General features: G+C 37.5%; 1 protein-coding gene across 1 annotated transcript in view; it reads right to left on the reverse strand.

Moving 5' to 3' along the window:
- Window positions 1-22,796, reverse strand: part of LOC306903879 (cadherin-23-like) — a gene marked incomplete at both ends in the record, with an annotated part of 51,127 nt that overhangs the window by 21,310 nt on the left and 7,021 nt on the right. The window contains 3 exons of the mRNA XM_079473419.1: window positions 8,740-8,818; window positions 13,448-13,576; window positions 13,671-13,865. Coding sequence (XP_079329545.1) covers window positions 8,740-8,818; window positions 13,448-13,576; window positions 13,671-13,865 — 403 coding nt within the window. The remainder of the gene's footprint in view (window positions 1-8,739; window positions 8,819-13,447; window positions 13,577-13,670; window positions 13,866-22,796) is intronic.

Here is a 22,796-nt window from a genome sequence, read left to right on the forward strand (position 1 = left end):
AACATTAAATAATTCACACTAATTATGATCACGTTAAAAAATAAAAAAGAAGACAATCACATTACCCAAGTAGAATGAATACTGAGATATAAACACTTCTGAACATTTTTCTTTTTTTGTCATTTGGTTTTCTTATTTGCAAACAAGAACATAAACATAAAAACGTATAAACAAAAACCCAATTAAAGGGATACTTCACCCAAAAAGAATTTACTCACATTCGGGTTGTTCCAAATCTGTATAAATGTATTTGTTCTGCTGAACACAGAGAAAGATATTTTAAAATATATATTCGAACATAAAAGACGACATTTTGAAGAATGTAGGAAAGCAAACAGTTCTGGGGCACTTTTGACTACCATTGAATATATTTCTACTATGGGAGTCAATGGGGGGAATCTGTTTGGTTATGAGCGTTCTTCCAAATATCTTTCTCTGTGTTCATCAGAAAATAGACATTATATCGATTTGGAACAACTCGAAGGTGAGTAAATGATGACCGAATTTTCATTTTTGGGTGAAGTTTCCCTTAAACGGCACGTTACAAATAGAAGTACTTCATAAATAATAATAATTAAAAAACTTACAACACCATTTATTCCCACTAGAAACTGTCATTTCATATCCTCATTATTTTCCATCTCATTTTATGCTTTCTTATTGTGAATTACAACTATGGAAACATCTTTCCATAGACCATAGACAGCTTTTCTAAGATCTATGGCCCCTGGTTAGACCCCTGGTTTCCCTCTGAGGTTTTTTTCTCCTCCAATGGAGTTTTGGGTTCCTCGCCACCGTTTGCAAACTGTTTTGCAATGTTTGCCTGGGCTGCTAGAATTTTATAGTTTTATTTCATTAACACTACATATAGGAATTTATAGTCTGTCTGCTATTTGACCTGTGTTTTGATTTGCATAACCGTATATGTTTTGCTTATAGTTGATGTTTTCTTGTACAGCTGCTTTGTAACAATGACAATTTTAAAAAGCGCTATATGAATAAAGCTGACTTGACTTGCCACATGCCCTGAAAGTCATTCATAAATCAAAGATATTTTTGAATAATTCTGTAACCTGCTGTTATATATGACGATTTACTAGCTCAAACAATAAACACAGAAACGATAAAGACAGAAAAATATACAACAATTACATAAATATGTGGGAACAACAGTCAATGTAACTACGATGAGCAACACAATTAAAGTAATCCTGCAAATGAACAACAAACAAACCATCCTGAGCATCCGTTCTATCATGCCTTCCCTCTTCACACCAACACACGTTCACAGTATCTCTGCTTTTATATGCTAGAAATGCTATTGTATCTCATTTGGCATGAAAGGCTGTTTTATGGATTATATGTCCTAATCCAGTCAATGCTCTCGGATAACAACTGCAGGATTCAGATTAGCAACAATCCTTCACTTGAAGAGGCAGAACAGATCCTGGCAGCGAGATCAAAAACCGACTCTATCCCTTCAACAAAAGTGACAATCACAGCTTAAATTTACACAGCGAGTGCCTAATGATCATAAAAAATGAGGCCAAAACCTTTAAACATTATAAACGCATGTCTCACAATAAGGGACACATGCCGGTCACAGCTCACAGGAAAAAAGGAGCGATAGAATTCAGTTGATGTGAGGTCGCAGGTGTACACGTATTGGCCTAGAAACATTGGCAAATATAGCTCATCCAATCGTATTACAGAACCCTAACTACAAGTTTTATATTGTGTATTAGTCCACTTTTCACATAAGCATGTTTCACAGATTTCATCTACCTGTAGCATGTGAGAATCCATAGCACTACGACAACATGAAATGTCATGGCAGCAGTCGATGAAGCTTTGGGGTGACTCAGAGTCAAAGAATCATTAAGAAACGATTCATGTTCCTTAATGATTCTTTTAGCAATTTGGAGGAAGAGAAAACAAGCAGTTTTTAGAAAGCGTTTCTAATGCATTTACTCCCCTCAACATGCTGCTGTAAAACCATATGTCAATGAGATCCACAGAACAGTAATAAATGATCAGAAATAAGAAAGAGAATTCTTCTGTTTCCAAAATGTTTGCATCTTACAACGCTGCTGTCGTTGCTATCTCTTCAAAGGATGTGGATGTCTGTGAGTCAAGTCATGTGTTCCTAAAGTCTAAAGGCTTCTTTTCCATTTAAAATGTTCACTTTAAAATGCAAATACGCAAAACCTTTTGGCTTAAATACACTACTTTTGCTCAGATTTTCAGTATGGACTTCAGTTTGCAGATTTGATCAGTTAATGTGTTTCTATCTGAAACTTTCAAGAAGTCTGCAAGTGCATGATGTCTAGTTTTAAAGAAATCTGATCAGATTTTAGAAGTCTAGTAGTGTATTCCAGCCATTACATGCTATGATGACAAGAAAAATTGTTGAGTTCACTCAAATACAAACATCGCATATTTTAAGCACAGTCCATTATGCCTTTCAAACTAAATTAGAAAAACCATAAAAAAATATTAAAGCAACCAAAATAAAAAATAAAACATCCCCAAAAGGAAAGACCGGTTGTCTGTATGTTGTGTCAGTAAATGAATAAAGAATAAAAGGCGTTCTGTGTCTGTTCCACGGGCCAGAGGAGTGACCCATCTGACAACTCCATCACACATACGCACTCATTCAATATACACACCAGTGGTCTCATCTGAAATCAAAGACCCTCACACACACACATATATTCTTTTATCAACTGGAGCTTATTGTAAACCGGGTCACAGGGTTGACTATTGATTTGAAGCTCAAGGCTCAAGGGGAATAATCAAACCCTGAGAGATAGATTGGAAACTTTGATCTCTCTGCTCAAAGTGTCAAGCGCATTCTTTAAACAAGATCCACAGATGATTTGACTCATTGAACCTTTCGTTTCGGCCTTGTGACTCTAGGGGTGTGGTTTCTAGGAATAAACGAATGGAAATATCTGTAAACGTAACGTAAACTAGACATGACCAAGGAATTGTTATTGGCAACAGCTAAAAAGAGTGAAAAGATTCAGAAAAGTGTGTTAAAGATTCAGAAGTGTTTGTGTGAGAATCAGAAATCCGTTTATAAATATCACAACGTCATCATTTGCTATCGGGGTTCGCAAAACACAGAAGACTCGTGTCATGTGAATCAATACAAGATTTATTTTCACAAATACATTTTTAAGAAGTTTCAGATAAGTGCCACACCAGAAGCTGATCAATAAAAAAAGTTAGAATGCTTGAAGGTGGTTTAGGCTGACGTAAATACTAAATTGCATTATAAAATAGATTTGTGTCAATAATATAAAGCAATAAAATAAACAGAATGAGCAGAATGTCAACGCAGCGTTGCGAGCACTGTAATGATGTTTCTGAATCTGGCTTCGTTTGAACTTCGGTAGATGACAATAAGCTCAAAGAGTGACAAGATGGTATTAAGATCAGACTTAGATGGCAAAATAAAAGATGTGAGCTGCACTTTATTTCTTCATCTTTGCAGGTGGATTACGCAGGTCACGCTTTGGTGGGCAAACTCGTGCATGAACGGGTAATGGCTTTATAAGTACACCACACAGACAGTGAGTGACTACAGAAAGCTTTTAGAGTCTACTATAATAGCATACTACACTTACTATTTCTGCAATACATAGTACACATAGAATATTGTATAATAAGAATATTTCGGCATGAATCTAATGCATACTGCAATACATTTACTAATGTCCATTTCAAAGGCTTATAAAACTGTGCGAACGGTATGCAATACCATATCACTCGACTGCAAGGTGCTGGTTAAGTCATTTCCAAGTCCTTTGGTAAAATAAGAAGTAATGCAAGTCATTGTTCATTGTTCATCTTTGAAGTAACCCTCGCAAAGAGGACATTTAGTGTGATATTAATATACTTTTCAACTAAAATAACAATACTTAGTCAACCTTTTATGTAGCCTACTTCTCATGTATAGTATATACATAAATGACTAAACTTAAGTTTATAGGTATATCAAATACTTGTTTTCAATTTGTTGTTTGAAATATAACGTACTTCAAATCGGAAAAGGCATATTTCAAGTGTAAATATTAATATCTAGTGTAAATAGTATCATAGTGATATATTTGTGTAAGTGTGAAAATATCTAATAAACTAGAAAAAAGTAGTATACTTGCAGTAAAGGAAATTTATTGACTAAATGTACACTTTATAGTGCATACTTGCATACTTTCATAAACTAAAAACATCTGCTACAACTATTGAACTGTAATACTGTTAGTGCACCCATATATAGTGTATACTACACAGTATAGTGTATACTAAAACTAGTTGCAGAAAAACATAGGCTAGTTGTAAACTAGTTAACTACATTTTCTCACCTTCAGTTTGTTCCAAACCTGTTTAAATGTCTTTGCTCTGATGAACGCAGATAAAGATACTGGAAAAAATGTCAGTATCCAAACAGCTCTCACCCCCCCCCCATTTACTGTCATGGTAGAGAAAATAAATACTATGGCAGGGGGGATGTAGGATTTTGTAGGAGATCTTTTTTGTTACTGACATTCTTCAAAATATCTTCCATACTTCAAAAAATGAACCTTGGATGTAAATCCATGACGCACTTCAGGATAACTTTCCATAAGGTTTCCATGGTAACGTTTGGCTTGACTGTCACAGGAATAACAAGGCCATGTAAATCGTTTTCCTTTTGGGGGCTCCGAGTCGAAAAAAGCTCACATGTGCTTCTGAAAGAGCGGGGTGATTTAATGAGGCTTTAACTTTGGCCCTTTAAAGCAACCGTAGCTGGAGGGGCTGTGAGGTGGATCTGTGAGCACCGCGGTTCATGAACCATGCTGGGCTAAAACTTAGGACACTGTTTTCCCTCGGCGCTTTATAATGGATTTCAACGGGCAAGAGAGATTCGGCAGTGTGTCTGCCTCCCTTTCACAAACGCTGACACACACACACATACTGGACTTGTCCCGGGGTTGTGCAGATGTGGATTAAATACACATAACACTTAAAACCCTCCCTGTGATTCATAAAATTGATTATAGTGTTCAAAATCGAACGAAATGCTTTACATTTAAGGCATTTAAAATATACATAACTACTATCACAAAGGATTTTGCAATTCTCAAATAATGCTCCCGTACTTGCCAGACCAGGACACCAGCCTGTCTTCTCATGCATACCTTGAAAAAACCGTTAGTGAGGTAAAAGCGTGCCAAATGCATACAAATAAAACCAATACGAACGCATGGTAAACTTGTGCATGATCAAAAAAGGAGAGAATGGTGTTCTGGGTCAGGTTGTTGGATTACGGCGAAGATCTGAGCTATGGCGGAGTAATTTGACAGTAAATAATAACTTCAACGCCACTGAGACCTCCGGGAGAAAGGCCGAGAGACACACTGAGAGATGAGAGCGAGAGAGGCAGTACAGTAATCTGGAGTCTCTAGATCATTAACACACATCACCCTGCAATTAAAAACTAATTTATCTTAATTACTCAACTAATGGGACGAGTCCCCGCGGACACACGCACACAAACACGTGCACACTTCCCCAAAGGACATCCACAATGACATTCACACGCACGTGCATAAATATGTGTGAAAACCCATCAATAATGCTCACACACACGATGCTGTTATCTCTTTCTACTGTTATTTCATTACCTGCAGACTGCTGAAGAATTAACCAATGAAATTCACATTACTACTGACATTTAATGTGCGTATTTGTGGAAGTGTTATTCTTAATTGTGTACAAAAATAATAGATTTTTCCAAATCCGAGAGGTTTTCAATTTTTTTATAACATGCAGCTGTTTTGTTTACCTCTTTGCTCTTTTATTTGTAAGTTACTGTATATAAGATATGCAAATGAAACCAAAAGTATGGTGTGATAGCAAATATTCATAAAAAAAAAGTTAATATAATTTATATACAGAGCAGCATAAAAAACTTTAACTTTGATCGTTTATTTTCTACATTTTCCTGTCACACCAAAGGACACGTTTATGCTTTATTACTACCCAAATATTTACTTCTGACTGAATAAAGTATCGCAGGGATGACGTATTTTTGTGTGCGAACCCCGGAAGCAAGTTAGCATTTTAACACTTCCGGTTCCAAATAAGATCCGTGGTTGCAAAAACATCCTTTGGCGGGACTTCATCATGCATATAAATCTCACAGATAATGCAACATGGGCACAAATCTCTAAAAATGTGGAAGGAGTAATTACTTACCAGGGAACTAATTTTTAATAAAATTTGAGAAAGTTATCGGAGGCTTGGTGGTGGTGACGTTGATATTTAGCGACCATAGTGTATTGGAGTTTGAAAAATAGCTAATATTCTGTTAATCTGTAAAGATCATCTTGATTCATCACAAACCTTTGTTAATCACAGATCTTATTTTTTGCGATCTTCCAAAAGTCTGTAGGAAAAATGCGTAGGCTTTCGGTTGAGGGAATCTACGCGGCGCTTACTTCGGGGTTGGCCTACAGAAATACATCATCTCTGCACCACTCTGCCAGAGCCCGCCCACCAAAGACACGTGAGCCAATCGAAACAGAGGTCAGAGATGCAGAAGTTGTTTGTAATTGGTTATATATGTTTTCTCAAACACTATTATTATTATTTCAGCTGTTTATTGTGCTGTCAAAGACACATGTGAGATTTCTTAAGACATTTAACCGACATCTGTCAGTTAATAGATAAAATCAACGTGTGGCATTTAAAATAATTGCTTACAGCACCTTCAAGTTTTATGTTTCGTAAAGTGGTTTTACATCTATTTGAAGTTAAATGCCAGTGCTCTTCAGACCAACATGGTCTAAAATAAAACAACTGGCAAGTCTTAAGAAAGTTAAAAGTTCTCTATTGTATGTTTTTTCTGCAATATTAACTCCAGAAGACAAAATGAAACTGGTCTGGGTTATTGCATTATAAAACATCCCAACTCAACTTCTTGTTTTAATAAGTAATATGCTGGAGAGGGCAGTATCTTGTTCCTCTCTCTTTCCCATTTTCCCTTGCTTCTTTGATTGTCCCCTTTGGATTCCCGCACAACGACCACGAGACAGCAAGCAATATGAATTCTAATAGAGCAATTACCATTATGAATGATATCTGGGGAGATTCGGCTGATCTCGGGTCAGGGCCCACGCGATAGCTCTCATGATTACAGAGTATGGAATCAAGTTCAAATAGCTGAGCTCCGCTAGCCTGCGGGGATGTTTAACCCACATCAGGGATCTCTGTCCTATTGATTAGACCATTAGACTTGAAACGCTTGGGGGACATTTACACCATCCTCTATACATACCAAATCTTTGCATTAATGTTTCAAAATGTTACGTTAAGAGTTATCAGATTCCTGTTAAATGATCATCTGGACAACTTCCAGTTCTCCGTTGTCATTCTGGGTATTTTTGGAGGGCTGCGCTGCTCGTGTGTTGCTCTCTCTCTAAAATAAACGTACGCCTCTCTGCTCAAATGTTTTTTAAGAGGACTCTGGGACAACGCTAGTGCAGATACTCATATAAACCTCAGTGGTATGCTGAAAGTATCCCATGATACCGATACCAGGTACCCATTCGATGGCCTATTAAACTCACATCCACATCCACTTCAAAATTGATATTTCCAAAAAGGAAGCAACGATGTCAACCAAAACTAACAGGAATAAACACATAAAGCTGCAATTTGCAACATTAACCTATACATCGCCATCATTTTTAGGATTGTTATGCATTGCTTTATGAATATTTTTTGTTTATTTTTATCCAAAAATAAATGTATAACTTTCATTCGATGACAAAAAGCAAAAGTGTTCAAAGTAGAGATGCACCAAACAAAATTTCTCACACGAGACCGATAACCGATTATTCAGAGTGTGTTGTCTGCCGATACCGATAGTTCGGGGGTTATATTAAATCGCAGTAACTAAATTCTAAAGGTTAAATGAATATTGCAACTTTCTGAATGTTATTAATTCATACAAGAGCTATTAATATTGAACATCAAATTGATGTTTCTAAGCATTTTATATACGCAAGATTTTTGACGGATAACGTTTATCGCGGCAATGTATCGGCTTATCGATTCTGAAGCATTTTTCTGAACAGCATATTTACCGTTTAACCCCACCATCCTTTTTTTAAACGAACACTGCTTTCATATCTTCTATAATCCGAAGACATTCAGGCATTCGTGTCAAAACAGAAAGCCAGAGAGAACCGTTCAGCCTGAGAAGCCTCTCAAACGTCCATCTTAGGTTTTAAATATATCAGAGAAAACACTCATGGTGTCTCACTCTTGCTCTCTCTATTCTGTCCCTTCCTCTGTCTCTGTCTCATGCTGATAGCAATGAAAGTGATCTACGGGGGAGGCCAAACACATACACAATGTGTCTGTTGAGCTGTGGGATGGTTCATCCTGCTGTGCTAAGCTCATGTATGGACTGAACTGACAACGGTTTTATACAGTACACACATTTTATGTCATATCCTTTAAGATAGACTACAAAGCGCAATATAGCAATTTAGACCACTGTCTCTCTCTATCAGACAGACTGAATAAAAAAAAAACACGAACACCAGCACTTCATCATTTCACCATCATTTGTTTTTGTGTTAAAAGTAAACGAATATTAAGGTCAAAATAATGAGTTTAAAGTATTTGTTTGACAATTAATCGTCAGCTGAAATCTCAATGAGGGCAGCAGATGTGACTGACCTGATACGATAGTGTACCCAATTCCACGAGGTCGACCCAAGTCCTGATCGATCGCCCTGATCTTACGCACTTCATAACCCTACGGACACACACACAAAAACATTCAATGAGACAAAAACAGAAAAACACACATTCAATAGTACTAAATATTCATAATAAACAGTAATATGATAAACATGTTTATACATGGTGACACGCAGTTTACACACATTGCATTCTAGAAAATATGAAAGACGCAGCCTTGGAAACTTACAAAACTACAATTTTTTGTTTAATTAATTCAAATATTTCTACATTGCTTTACTAACTCAGATGAACTTTGACAGACAGTCACCATGTGACTGTATATTTAAAACATATACTTTGGTCCGAATACAATCTTAAAGATATGTTTATTCATAGCTAGGTATGTTAATGCATAGTATTATTCCAAGATTTTCAAGTATTTTGTGTTGTTATGTAATTTTATTTATCTTATTTCTATTTCGTATTTTTATATTTGGGCTTAAATGTTTTTATAAGGTGCTTTGCAACAGTTTTAAATAGTGCAAGGCGCTGTACAAATAATTTTTGTTGAAATATTCACAAAAAGTCCTTGCTGGCTTTGTTAACCCTTAAAAACTCACACTTTGTGTCCCTTGACTGAAAAGCATATAGACTAAAAAATTTTTTTATCTAAGTTCTCCATTCCCAACTCTACAAGCGACTTAAATCCAGCAGACGTACCACCATCATCCACTTCCACAACCAATGAATGAAATGACACATGGAAAACAACAAACGGAGGAATATTCTGGAACGAGAATTAGAAAACTCTTTGATCCTGAATGAGAACAGCAAATATGCTTAAAGAGAAAGAAAGCGATAGAGACGGTCTGCCATTGATCCAGCTAATAGTGTCTGAGAGCTGTTTATGCTTCATTTCTGCCAACATTCCTCCACCATCACTGAACACAATCAATTACAGCCCGTTTACCCACAGAACGACAGAAAGAGCCCGAGAAATGGACGACAAAAGTAGAGAGCGACTGGACGCGGGGATGAAGTGTGGCTGAAGTAATTTTCCCGCTATTCTCCTGCCGTCCTCGCAAGTGGAATGTTCAATCATGCACGCGTCTCTGTCTCTCATCCCTAAAATTCCACCAGCGGGCCGTTCCTTTACCGCTGTGTCCGTCCTCCATCTCTCCTGTCTCTTCTTTTCCACCATCTCAGATCAAGCGCTTGACAGCCAAATTGTGTTTGCCCCTAAAAAGCCTTTAAATGTCACCCTGACAAAAGAAAACGGCAAACAACGGCGCAAAAGATCCCCGCTTCTCTTCCAAAACATCACTTTATTCTCCCTTTTACCCTTTGCCAACTTTTGTCCGTTTGGCAGGTGAATGTGTGTGGATAAGTGTAGCGCAGGGGTCAGTGTTTTGGCCAGGTGGTCCATTCTACCCGCGAGTTACCTTTACATTTAGCAGACGCTTTTATCCAAAGCGACTTACAGATGGGGTAAAAAATGGCAATTGGAACAACATAAGGACAACAACAAAGCATAAGTGCAATAAGAAAACTGGGTCTCATAAAGCCTACCACAGTTTAAATTAAAGCTACAAAATGTAACTTTTGGGTTCAAAATGGTCTCTTTACATACAACTAAAAGCTTATAAAATGATTTAAAGTGATTTATATCACATTGGATAATGAATAACAATGATTTATATAATTTGTGCTGGAGCTGCACAACATTACATTTAATATAATAATTGTGCTAAATAATGCAATATGTGATACGATAAATGAAGTTGTAAAGAAATTATCAATCAAAAATGTGCGATTGCAAGAAAAAAGCTATTCTAAAACCCCACCCCTCACGTCACTGGTACAAAAGCAAATGGTATTAAAATGTACGAATGAGATCCACTAATTCATACAAATCAGTCAAAATCAGCCACATTGTAAAGTAGTTAAGATTTTGCATGAGATTATGTAGTATCCTTATATCTTTTGTGTTTAACACTAAGGGTCCTATTTTAAGTATCTTAGAGCAGGCCGTGTTCGAATCCACTTTTGCTAGTTTAACGATGGGAAAAATTATCTAAAAGGGTTATCCCTATTCTCCTAATGGGTGTGTTTTGGGCAAAACATGAAGTAAACCAAGCAGAGTCTCATCTCCCATTCCCTTTAAGAGCTAGTTGCACTGGCGACATGGCAGATTTGCTATTTACAAGGCGGAATTCGTAAAAGAGCGGATACTTCTCCAGAAAGGAAAACGCATCTGTTTGTTTGAGAGGTTAAAGTGCGCGAGCAGACCATCTATAGGACAAGGCAGATTTTTATGTCCACAATAATAATGTTTGACATTGTAATCCATTTATTTGTAATATTTGGCATTATTGTGTGCTGCTGCGCGTCCCTCGGCGTGTAAAAAGCAGAATGTATGTGCGCTGTTGTACTCGCCTATAGGCGCATGTTTACTAAAAATATTGCGCTGTTGACTTTTCAGTTGATTTGTCTATTTCAGTTGCTTCAAAATAGCAATGCGCCTGAACACACACTAGCATGTCCGTGGGTGCACAAATGGGCGCAAATGCATTTGCTATTTAAACAACGTGTTGCAGGACGTGAAAAGGAAAACTGCGTCGGACTGAAACTAGCGAAAACACTTGCATCGCTCCGGGCACAAGTTAAAAAAAGAATTTCAGAAAACTGAACTGATTTTCTAAAAGAGACGAACAGGACAGTCGCTAGCGAAGGTGAGAAATCCGCTGCCATCAGCTAATTAGCCCTGTCATAACATCATTTACCTCACGATGAAAGAGAATATTAATGAAAACCTCTCTCACTCTCCATTACAAAGAGAGAGAAAGAGAGAGAGGGAGCGAGAGAAGGCTATACGGGAGTGTGTTTTGACAGATGACCCACGACAGCGTTGTGTGTTTGATATCTGTTTACGTGTAAATGTCAGGAGCCTTGAGAACTCTCCACACCCACTCACTCACTTAGCCCGAGGCCTACTGACTGAGCTGACATACACTCCGTCTGCGCGTGTGTGTGCGAGGGAAGATAAGGTTTAAACGCTCCGCGTGTGGCTAAGTGTACCTGTCAACATCGTTTTATATGAACACGCCACTGTGACGCGTGCTGGTATTGAGGGCACGCGTGTTCAGAACGGCTAATTCTCATCTCTCTGTTTTTTTATGTGAAGCGTTTCAACAACTTCCAGAGAGGATGGACTGGAGAGGCACGCTTAAGGAAATAAGAAATGAAATGCCAAAATCAATCGTGTTTGACCGCCAGATTTAGATAGGACAGACAACTAGTCTGGAGTCATCACTTTCTCACTTTTTCTGACCTTCTCGAAGATTGCTGATATATGTGTGTCACCGAAGGTGCACAATGGAAGAGACAGACAGAAGAAGAGCAAGAGAGGAAGTGTGAGAAAGACAGGAAGACAAAAAGACAGTTGGAACAGTGTTACATGCATGATATATGACGTATGGTTTGTTTTGGACGGGAGGAAGTGATGAAGTCTTAAAGTTACAGTAGTTTTCATACAAAACCAAAATCTTTTATCTCAAATGATCAAGTACATTTTGAATTCCTTCGCTGTCTTGAAAGCTCTGTTGTTTCATTCAGGAAATGCAAACCTTGTTAAAAGAAGTTATGGACTTTTTATATAGCTTTAATTTCTTTGCTAGTAAACCAAGGCTAACTCATTTGAAGCCTTTGCATGGCTCCTTTAAAGCTTTAGTTTAAACACAAATTGCGTTTTGCATACAGACATATTAAGTTGATTCTGTTCCTAATGCGCACACATGCCTGGAACAAACACACACACACAAATATCTGCACAGGGCGTGCGGTGATGTGCTTAACACAATGAATACATGCACATAGGAATGAATGGCCAACGGTAAATTGTCTCCTTAATCTCGCTCTCGGTGACCTTTACATAGGCTCTCACACTAAACAGGCCAGAGTATAAATCTAACATTATAATGACAGGAATATTCCAGAGAGAGTTCACAGGTGTAATGGATGCTTCTCTCTTAATTATAGTCGAATTACTGAACACATATTACATCTCTGTTTTTAGACATGAAAACCATCTCAGTGGAAAGTGCAGTATTATTTCTGGGCATTACATACTGTACCTAAAAATGTCAAAAAGTTAATGTATTTGTGTTAATCTCACTATGTCAGTAAAAATATACATTTTTATAAAAAATATATTATAAAATATGTTTTATTTATATAGCTTACATTCCATTAAGCTTTTGAATTGTTTTGATGAAAATAAAGCACACATCTACAAATTTACACCACTGTAATAATATATATAAAATATATACTAATAAATAATATATGTTATTGATATATATTAAATATAATATAATATACAGTATTTACACTTATTTGTATAAAAAAAATAATTGTAATAACTTAAGTTGAATTAAGAATGTACTTTAGTATTTTCCTATAAATAATGTAGTTGAAGCTAATCTATTACGTATAATAGGAATTAAGAAACCCCATAAGTAAAATGCTAAAAAGTAAAACTAAAATGAGAATTTGGGTCAGAATGTGCTTCCTTATCACACTGCAAAAAGACCCAAAAGGGTTAATTTTTTTAAATCTAGTTTAAATGCAATGTACACTGACTTCATTAGATTCACCCATCTACTCAAGAAAATGATAACTGTATGTGCGTGTGTGTACTGACGGGTGGTGCGTCCTCCACTATGTTTGTGCTGTACGGGAGGTTGGTAAAGATGGGGTCCATGTCCTGCACATCAGTGATTGTAATTGCCAAATTAGCCAGACTAGAGAGAGGACGACGTTTATCCTGGTCCTGTTACACACAGAAAAACAAATACACTCAAGTTTCAGCGAAAGAAATCAATCCACAATAGATTTAGTCGAGAGCTTCACTGTGCATCTCTCACCGTGGCATTAACGGTGAGCTGATAGGCGGCTGTGAGCTCATAGTCCAGAACTCTGGTCACGGTGACGGTCCCTCTGGCCCCGTCGATGGAGAAGAACGGAGAAGTTGGCTGGAAGGAGAAGAGCACGCTGCCCCCAGTCCCCTGATCCGGGTCTGTGGCGTTCACCATAAACACTGATGTGCCTACCGGAGTGTTCTACACACAGACACACACATAGAGGGACAACAGGGATGTTAGTGAAGTTCATTAGAGGATGAACGAGTACCACTAATAAAAATAAATAGAGAGAGAGAGAGAGAGAGAGAGAGAGAGAGAGAGAGAGAATGAGAAGAGCAGCACTTTTGTAACGCTGTGGATAAGCATATTTTGAAATAATGAGTGACAGATCATCAGAGATGATCAAATCCCATTTGTCACTGAAATACAGTATGATACAGTCAGTCAGCATCAGAGTACACACATGTCATAAACCTTCACACGGAACACACACGGAGCCCGCGGCTAAACTGCTGGAGAAGCATTTCATGTGCTGCCTACATATCAGCTAGAATAAAACAAACTGTATCACCTATTAAATCATTGAACTTTCAGAAGCCTTACAGTAGTCTGGTATAGTACAATTACCCTTACTGTGGTAAAATTACAAAAAAAGTGTGTTATTCTTCAAAAGTGTGTCAACAGAAACATAATAATTCACCAACATTGCTTTCGAATGACCAACTATACAGAACGAAAGAGAAGCCGAGAAACGCAACGCCAAACACAGATCTTTCCTGAGCGAGAGAGAAGCTGTACTTCAGCAAGCACTTCTTATCTCCTTCAATAAAACAGGAGAGATCCAGCCTTTGAAAAGAAAGGATTAGAAAAGATTCAGATAAACTATTGGAGAGGAAGAAAGCATGAGAAGTATGAGAAGGGAGAAAGATAAAAGTGAAAGAGAAAAGAGGATTAGAAACAGAAGGAATGAAGATAAATGTGGACAGTGAATTCTAACTTCACCTCTCGCGCTCTCCGCCAAAGTTCACGCTCGCCTTCAAGATCGACTGAAGAAACCAGACCTACTTATTTGGTGGTTTTAATTACCGGAGGCAAAACAGACTTAATGTTTCATTCAGAAAATTTCCATCATTCGTATTATACGAAAAGCACATATAAATGCTAAATAGAAAAGATACACGTCAGAAAATGTATCAGGCCCCTCTATGTATATAAACATTATTGATCTGAATATGGATTTATAATATTAGGGTTTGAGGAAAACCTAAGAAGAATATCAAATAGGATGAATGAAAGAAGAAAGGCAATGCAGCGAGAGAGAAGGCATAGCTAATAGTATTAAAAATTGCAAATACAGCAGGGACTCCCCAGCCTCTTTCAACTGCAGTATGTTAGAGGAGATTATTCCCAAAGCAGGACGACGGAGAGACGGAGACGTTCAGAGAGGAAGGAGGCTACTACTTATTAGCTTTCTGGCCATTATGAACACTGTCGCATAGAAAAAAAATAATTTTCCCGTCTCGTCAAAGAAAGAAAAGTGTCAAAATGATTAGAGAGATGTGAAGCAAGATTCAAGTTGTGGAGTGAGAAATGCAGTAGAGAGAAATTCAGAGATGTGGAGTGAAATAAAGAATGACATAAAGAGCCGGGTTATTCAAGTTTACTAAAGATTAAACTATGAAAACTAAATAATAAATTAAATAAATAAACAAAAAAACTGAATTGTTGCAGCAATAACAGTTGAGACACTTATTCATATTTGTTAAATAAATAAATAAATATTAAACAAAAACTAAAATAAGATAAATGTAATTTGTTTATTATTATTATTAATAATAATAATAATAATAAACAATGAGAATTCAAAGTTACTAAAATGCACAATAAAACTAAATGAGATATCAAATGAGCTCCAGACTGAGATGGAGTGACACATAGATCATATTTGTAGTTTACCAAACTTTTATTAAGAATAGGCCTAAATATTGTTTAAAATAAATGAAAATAAGAAGTGTTGCCTCACTAAATAAAAAAAAAAAAAAAGAATAAAATCTTAAACTAGTTTTTAAAACAAAGATACGGACAGTCAATTCTAAAATTAAATAAAATAAGTATGCATCTGAAATAAAAATAAATGTAACCTACATCAAATAAATCGTATCCTAATAAATAAAAATGACAAAAGCACATAACAGAACTGCTAAAAAATAAACTAAAATGAACATGAAACTATAAATAAAATAAGATGTGGAGCGGAGTGAGATTCATGATTCACACTGGAATGCGGTGTGAGATTTTACATTTTAAGTGATATTAAGAGTCGGATGTGGGGTATGAACTGGATCAAGAATCAGAGTAAGCGTCAAGTGAGAGAACGCTTCACACGTGAAGTGAGAGTCATATTGAGATGTGAAGTGATGTGATGTTTTAGATTGACATGTGGATCCTGAGTAAGATATGGAACAAGCTTAAGATTGACATTCAGATTTAGATGTGAAGGGATTTTCAAAGTGAAGTGAGATTCAAAATGAGCCAAAGATCAAGACGCATGGTGTAATGGTAGCAAAAAAGTCAGCAATGAACACGAACACAGTGCATGCACACACACTATTATACAATCTCAATCTACCATAAATGATATCCTGTATAGCAGATTATTTATATGCAGTGCTTTACAAAAGCTATTAAAATGAACAAAGAACCAAGAAGAGTGTGCATGAAAGAAAGACTGCATTCGTTCAACGCATTTACAAATCTAAACAAGATACTCAACAATATAGCATGAAGACATTTGCATGAATACAATACAGTTTACATTCCAATAAACTGACTAATTCAATGTAAAACCAATGATGTCGTCGTTCCCTCGCAGTAATCAGATGTACTGGTTACAAAAAGACAATAAGAAACTTAATGAACTTCACGTTCATTTGACTGTTTCCACCACCAACACATCAACATTCGCCGTTGTCACAAATCTTTACTGCTAAATGAAACGCACACAGTGAACATGAAGATTTTCATTCATGTGAAGATCTGATGTCTGTGTCGCTTCCGAAGCCCAAATGTGAAACTTTACATACCGTGGCATAATGCAGATGTCAGAAGTCCAGAAAATGTCCACAGAAGCTCATTCAGTTGAGTTTATGGGCTAAATCCAGTCGCTCTCGGAGGTCTGAGACTGACTCTACAGTGACTTCTTCACTGACCGTTAGCTTGTGCATAAAACTACTTCCATAGAGAGATATCAACAAATGAACTTATTTAGGTTTGCTTTGCAACAGCTCCGGCTCGGATTCAACGGTGCTTTGTGTCATTTTGTTGAGGATCTATTGACAGAAATGCAATATAATATACATAACTATGTGTTCAGAGATGTATAAAGACCTCGGATGAAGCAAAGGTTTTTGTTCCTATCTACATACACCGCAGTCTCCTTAGTCTTAATTTGAGATTTAAATAGAATTACTGGAATAGATAAACATGTTTATAACAAGTGGACGTCTCAATACTTCTGTCCATATCAGCACCATCCCTTGACCTCTTCGTTTTCCATGTTGCCGGTTTCTGCTCGTCTACGGGATCAAACCGTATCCCTCCTGTATAATCTTACTTTCTATTGTTTTACATTGCATAAGTTGTTTTAGCTGCTGAGCGTGCTCACGCGTTCCCATCTCTATTATTGGCAAAGGTGGTCTGATTAAAGTTCTACTGGAAAACACACAGGAAGGTCTTTAAAGGCGAGCGGAGGAGTGAATAGCGCTTTGTAAAAGTTCAAGTTTAACACAGGTTTAGCATGAGTAAACGGCCGTGAGTACACGTCCTCATTGATTGTGAGGGTTAATAGAGACATTGTATTATAAAGCGGGTGAGGTATGGAGTCGACATCGCGTACGTTCAGAAAATTGAAGCCGGCTACAGGAAAAAGGGGCTAATTTACAGGACAGACGTGGAGCGGTGGCAGGTTCACGCAGTGCGCGAGCCTGAAGCCGTAAAACCCCTGCAGGGTACACGCAGAGCTGGCCAATCGCTGCCAACAATACGGTACTGATTACAGCTACGCCCGCTAAAAGACCGGACTGATACGCCCACTCCAGCAGCTCGTGATTACACCTATGCCTCTCTCGTTTCCTTTCTCCTTCTTTCTTTCCTTCATTCATTCGCTTTTTCGTTATAATGCCACTTTCCTCATTTGACTTTCATAGTTTCTCAAATTCTTTCTGCCTTTAGAAAATGGTGCGAAGTTGACGGCAGGTTGCCCTTCAAAACACCCGAGCAGGGCCGGGAAGATTTGCTTTCTCCCAAATGATGCGAATTATAACGCAAGCGTTTTAATTTGACGCCTACATCATGATGGGGAATTGTTATGGAAATGAATGCACTCGTGCTCACTTGGCCGACGGGAAATAACACACAACTGAATTAACATCTGGGTGATGTTGTAGCTGTAAAAGATACATTAAAAGTCCACAAAAATAATCCACATCAAGTTATCATTAACGCCTAGAGCGCTTTGGGTGGTGATTTTGGGTTAAAAATAACCAATGAAATGTTTTCCTTTTCCCAATTTCCCAAAGGTGTATGGTGGCCATTTAAGTTTAATGTCAAACATCAGGACCGACATAAAATCATCCATCATGTGAAAGACTGTGCTAAAACTTTGATCACATAAAAGATTATCATGTACACGAATAGATGAACGAATGCCCCTGTAGTATAACTTAAAAGTGAATATGCACTTTTATCTTTGCCGTATTTGATGACTGAAATAAGGCAGCGCATCTTTTTGGGTTATTTTATCTAAACACATACCTATAATATTAAAATCAAAATTATTGATTGAAAAATGGTCTTTACATTTTTTCCCAGCTGTTTTTCCCAGTCGTATCTTTTCTAAGTCTGGTATTCCACCTTCATCCATCATAGCGAGAGATACCTCACAAATCAACGCTGAAATGAGCGAATCAATTATTCAACACCAGAAGACAAACACAACGTCCTTCAAACCAACATAACAGTCATACGGACCTGTGTTCTAATCAAACTGGTCCCAGATAGCTGTTAACATTCCCATTACTCTCATTAATAGCTGGCACATTTAGGGGTTAATATAATGTAACCCTCACGTTTTAGCCATTTAGATGCAAACCCGACCACATCAATCGGTTTCTAGACTCCCTTGCTGTTTTTAAAATCCAACAGTGCTCAGCGGGGATGTGTATTGGACCCACCGTACACCCTGTTGACCCAAAACTGCACCGCCAAACAAAAAACAATCACATCATTAACTTTTCTGACGACATTACATTTGTGGCACATCAGCAGAACAAGAGAGTTGATTGTGGAAATGAGAGCAGCTCCGTGCACATCACCGGTTAGATTGAGCAAAAACACAACTTCCCCAATGACCCCTCCAAGACCTCAAACACAACTTGACTATGAAGCACATCTAAAGGAAGCTTCATTCTGTACATTTCACAATGGAATGGAAGACCGTTATTCGGCACCGGATTAAAATTCAAGACGGAATAATGCCCAGCTCAGATTATTAAATCCCGTCCAGTGTTTTTAAGCAAAGAAAGTTTTGTCTTTGGGCTTTTGAATTATATAAAAGGAGAGCTGAAGATCTTTACATTTTAGTCACTACAATACCAATAAACAAAAAGGTCTATAAAAATACAGTATCCAGTATGTTCAAAACTTTGTGAATCTATGAATCCATCTTCCTTTCAGTTTAATGTCCCCATTTCTAATAGTTTTTAGCCCTTTAAAACCATATGACACCACCAAATAACTCCATTTTGTGTTTCAGATGTATTGAATAGGTGGTGTATGCTACCTATACATGCAGAGAGAGAGAGAGAGAGAGAGAGAGAGAGAGAGAATACAAAAGTGGCACTCCCTGCTTAAATTGACTGAGTTGCGATATTCATTTTTCTTATTCTTATTCATACATTTTCTTTTATTTTCAAAGGGAGACAACGAATAAGAGAGTGCATTTATTTCTCTATTATAAGCACACTCATCATTTGATTTGACTTTGCCCCTACCTCTAAACATATTTTTATTCTGTATTCTTTTAATTCGTATCCACTCTATCCACTTTCCTTTCCAATTACTATGTATTTAACGTCTCTGGATACTTCCCTCAAGAGACACACGTTAACACGCATTACTTTTGTCTTCACAATACTTTTTCGTTGTACACAGCTATGCTTCAAATGCTTTGTCAATACCAGAGAGAGTGAAGGTTGAGTAATGAAGCTGAAGAATAGCTCTCTTTCTTAGCTTGATGGAAATGCCTCGTAAGGGGAGGGGCTGCACACCTTCATGATCTATCTCTCTTCAAACTATGAATCAGAGCTTTCACAAAAACACGCACACAGAGGTGGACGGCCCATCTCGATGGCCCCGCCCACAGGTACAAAAATTCATTTTTTTTCCTTGTTGTGATATTTTCTATTCATCTTTCTTGACATCTGTTGGAAAAGCTGGGCTGATGTAAAGTGCGATAATTCTGGAGGTTTTAAAGCAACACTTCGTAGTTTTTCTGACCTTAAAATATTGGGCCTCATTCATGAAACACGCGTTTTATTGTCTAAATCGTTCATAAAGTCATTTGGTTCATGAAAATGTTAGTTGGTTGAAAGAAATGTACACCTGCTCCCGACCACGTGTAAATGATGCGTTAAATATTCAAACGTTCTTAAAGACAAACTGATGATACAGCCTTTTGATGCACTGTGTATCATGATGATATTTCACTTACTGATAGTAAATACTGATAGTTCTTTTGCCCTGTCTTTTTTCATTTTTTACTCTAACTTTGTAAAACACAGAGCTCGTCACTGTCCTTATTTGTACACTTGTCCAACCACAGTGGAGGAGAGGCGGGACAAACACTACATTGACCAACCATCATACACAACAATGAACATGTTAATATTGCTGGTTACTGCATTTAACGATCTATTCAGTAATATTATTTAACATAAGACACTATAGTTACATGTAACTGTCATGGACACTCCAAATCACAGCAACCAACTGCGATCCGTCTCCGGAAAAACGTGCAGTGCTTCCAAAGCGCCACCCGATGGTCATTTTCAGAAGAGCACCGGGTATTATGTCAGCTGGCTAAAAGCGATTTGGTTAACACAGTTTAATTTATAAACTTATTAGTAAGCATACAGCTTTTTGTGCATTTATGCAATAATGTTGCCAAACTAAGAGAATGAAGTCCAGAGGATTCCAGCATTCCTACGTAAATTGCGCGGCTGTAGTGCAGAGGCGGGGATTATGCTAATTATGAATGTGCATGCGCACCTGTTTACGAATTCATTAACATACACAGATTTGACTATCAAATCAGACGATAATGAAATATTTGTGAATCAGGAACGTTTTTCGAGAAAAGTGCATTTTATGCGCAAATTGCTCAAACTTTACACATATATTTACGAATGTTTCATGAATGAGGCCAATGTCTCCTAAAATGATGTCAGTTGTGGAACAAGTCTTAACCGACGAATACTTCACATGCATGAGCAGCCTCATAGCGGCTCTTTTTACGTTTTGTGTTCAGGTCGGTACACAAGGCCCCGCTCATCCCCTGCTGGCGAAAGAGTGCGAAATGGTTTCCGTACAACATTTCTGCGTTTTCCGGTTTCATCAATTTAGTCAACACATTCACACATATTGCTCCGCGCACCGGGAACCTTATGCAGCGACATTATTTACGACACTGGAAACAGAGAATTGTGCTTATCAACCACACGGTAAAAGTTCCCTAGTGTGGCTTTATTTTTTTTATCGAGTGTGGTTACGTGTGGTAAGGACACTTGAAGTAGATGGCTGCTAAAAGTTGAGAGAGAGATGTACAGAGAGAAAGAACTTGATGTGAAAGAGCAATACTTAGATACCTCATTGTGAGAGCACAAGGACACCACAACGGGAAAAAAAAACTCACTCTCCAATTACTCCGTCTCAATCCTTCATATTCTTTCATTCCCTCATTCATCCTGTTTTCTGTGCCTCAGTGGGGGTGAGTGCCATGGTCACACACGCGGGACACATGGGATACACACAAGGTTAAGACTACAGTATAAAGACAGGAATAATAATAATAATAATAAAGATACTTTAAGTTCTGCCATCAAACCTACATGACTTTCTATTTTCTGTGAGCGTAACTGCAAGTTTAGCTGAATGTCTCAGTTGTGTGTTTATAACAGCAGATTAAGTCTGGTCCTGGTGGTCCACCGCATGGGTTTTGTCTTTATTTATCTCTAAAATAGGTTGCAAATGAGCCGATGATTTGAAGCAGGCTTGTTAAAAAGTAAGAAATACTTCATGTGCAGGAACAATGTGCTCTTGGTTGTTGAAAAAGGAAACATCTATGTGAAAACTTACAATAACAGCATTTAAGTTTCAAAGAAGAAATAGTCATATGGGTTTGGAAAGAGACAAGAAAGTGATGCCAGAGTTTTTTAATCTCAGAAGGAACTGTTCCCAAAAAGTTACTCTCCAAAGACAATTAAAAAAGAAATGACATATAGACGTTGTTTCCCCACTCCGAATGTGTCCTCATATATATCTCAAGGTCCCGTTTGTCTCCCCATCCATTTCATTCTGAGATGAATTGTGTGTTTTTAATAGAATTAAATGCAAATGGGCCGAGAGCTGATTATCATAGAAAAAAGGGCGCAGCGCATGTGAACGCCACATTCTCCTTTCACTTACTTGAAATGGTTGCATTTGGCCACCATAAAGCCTTGAATTATCAACGTGTGCACATGTATGTGTTTATTACATTCTACAACAACTAATTTGATAAGCGTGCACAAGCACAAAGACTCATATTAGCACAGGTCAATGACAGACTGTTGTGTGTGTGAGGAAACATTTGTTTAGAGAATTATAAAACAATTAATCTCATCAGTTTATGCATTCAGAAGCTCACATCCGCAGGGGACAATGTGTTTTGTGCTTGTTTTGGTCTTTTGTGTGTGCGCGTGTATGTGCTGTTCTATGTTCTAGTCTGTTGTTTTTGAGTGTGTATGTGTGTCTTTGCGTGTAAGAACTGCAATTTGCGCGTGTGTGTGGGTCTTGTCTTTTCTGAATGTGCGT

The sequence above is a fragment of the Barbatula barbatula genome, assembly GCF_947034865.1.
Source record: "Barbatula barbatula genome assembly, chromosome: 14".
NCBI lineage: Eukaryota > Metazoa > Chordata > Actinopteri > Cypriniformes > Nemacheilidae > Barbatula > Barbatula barbatula.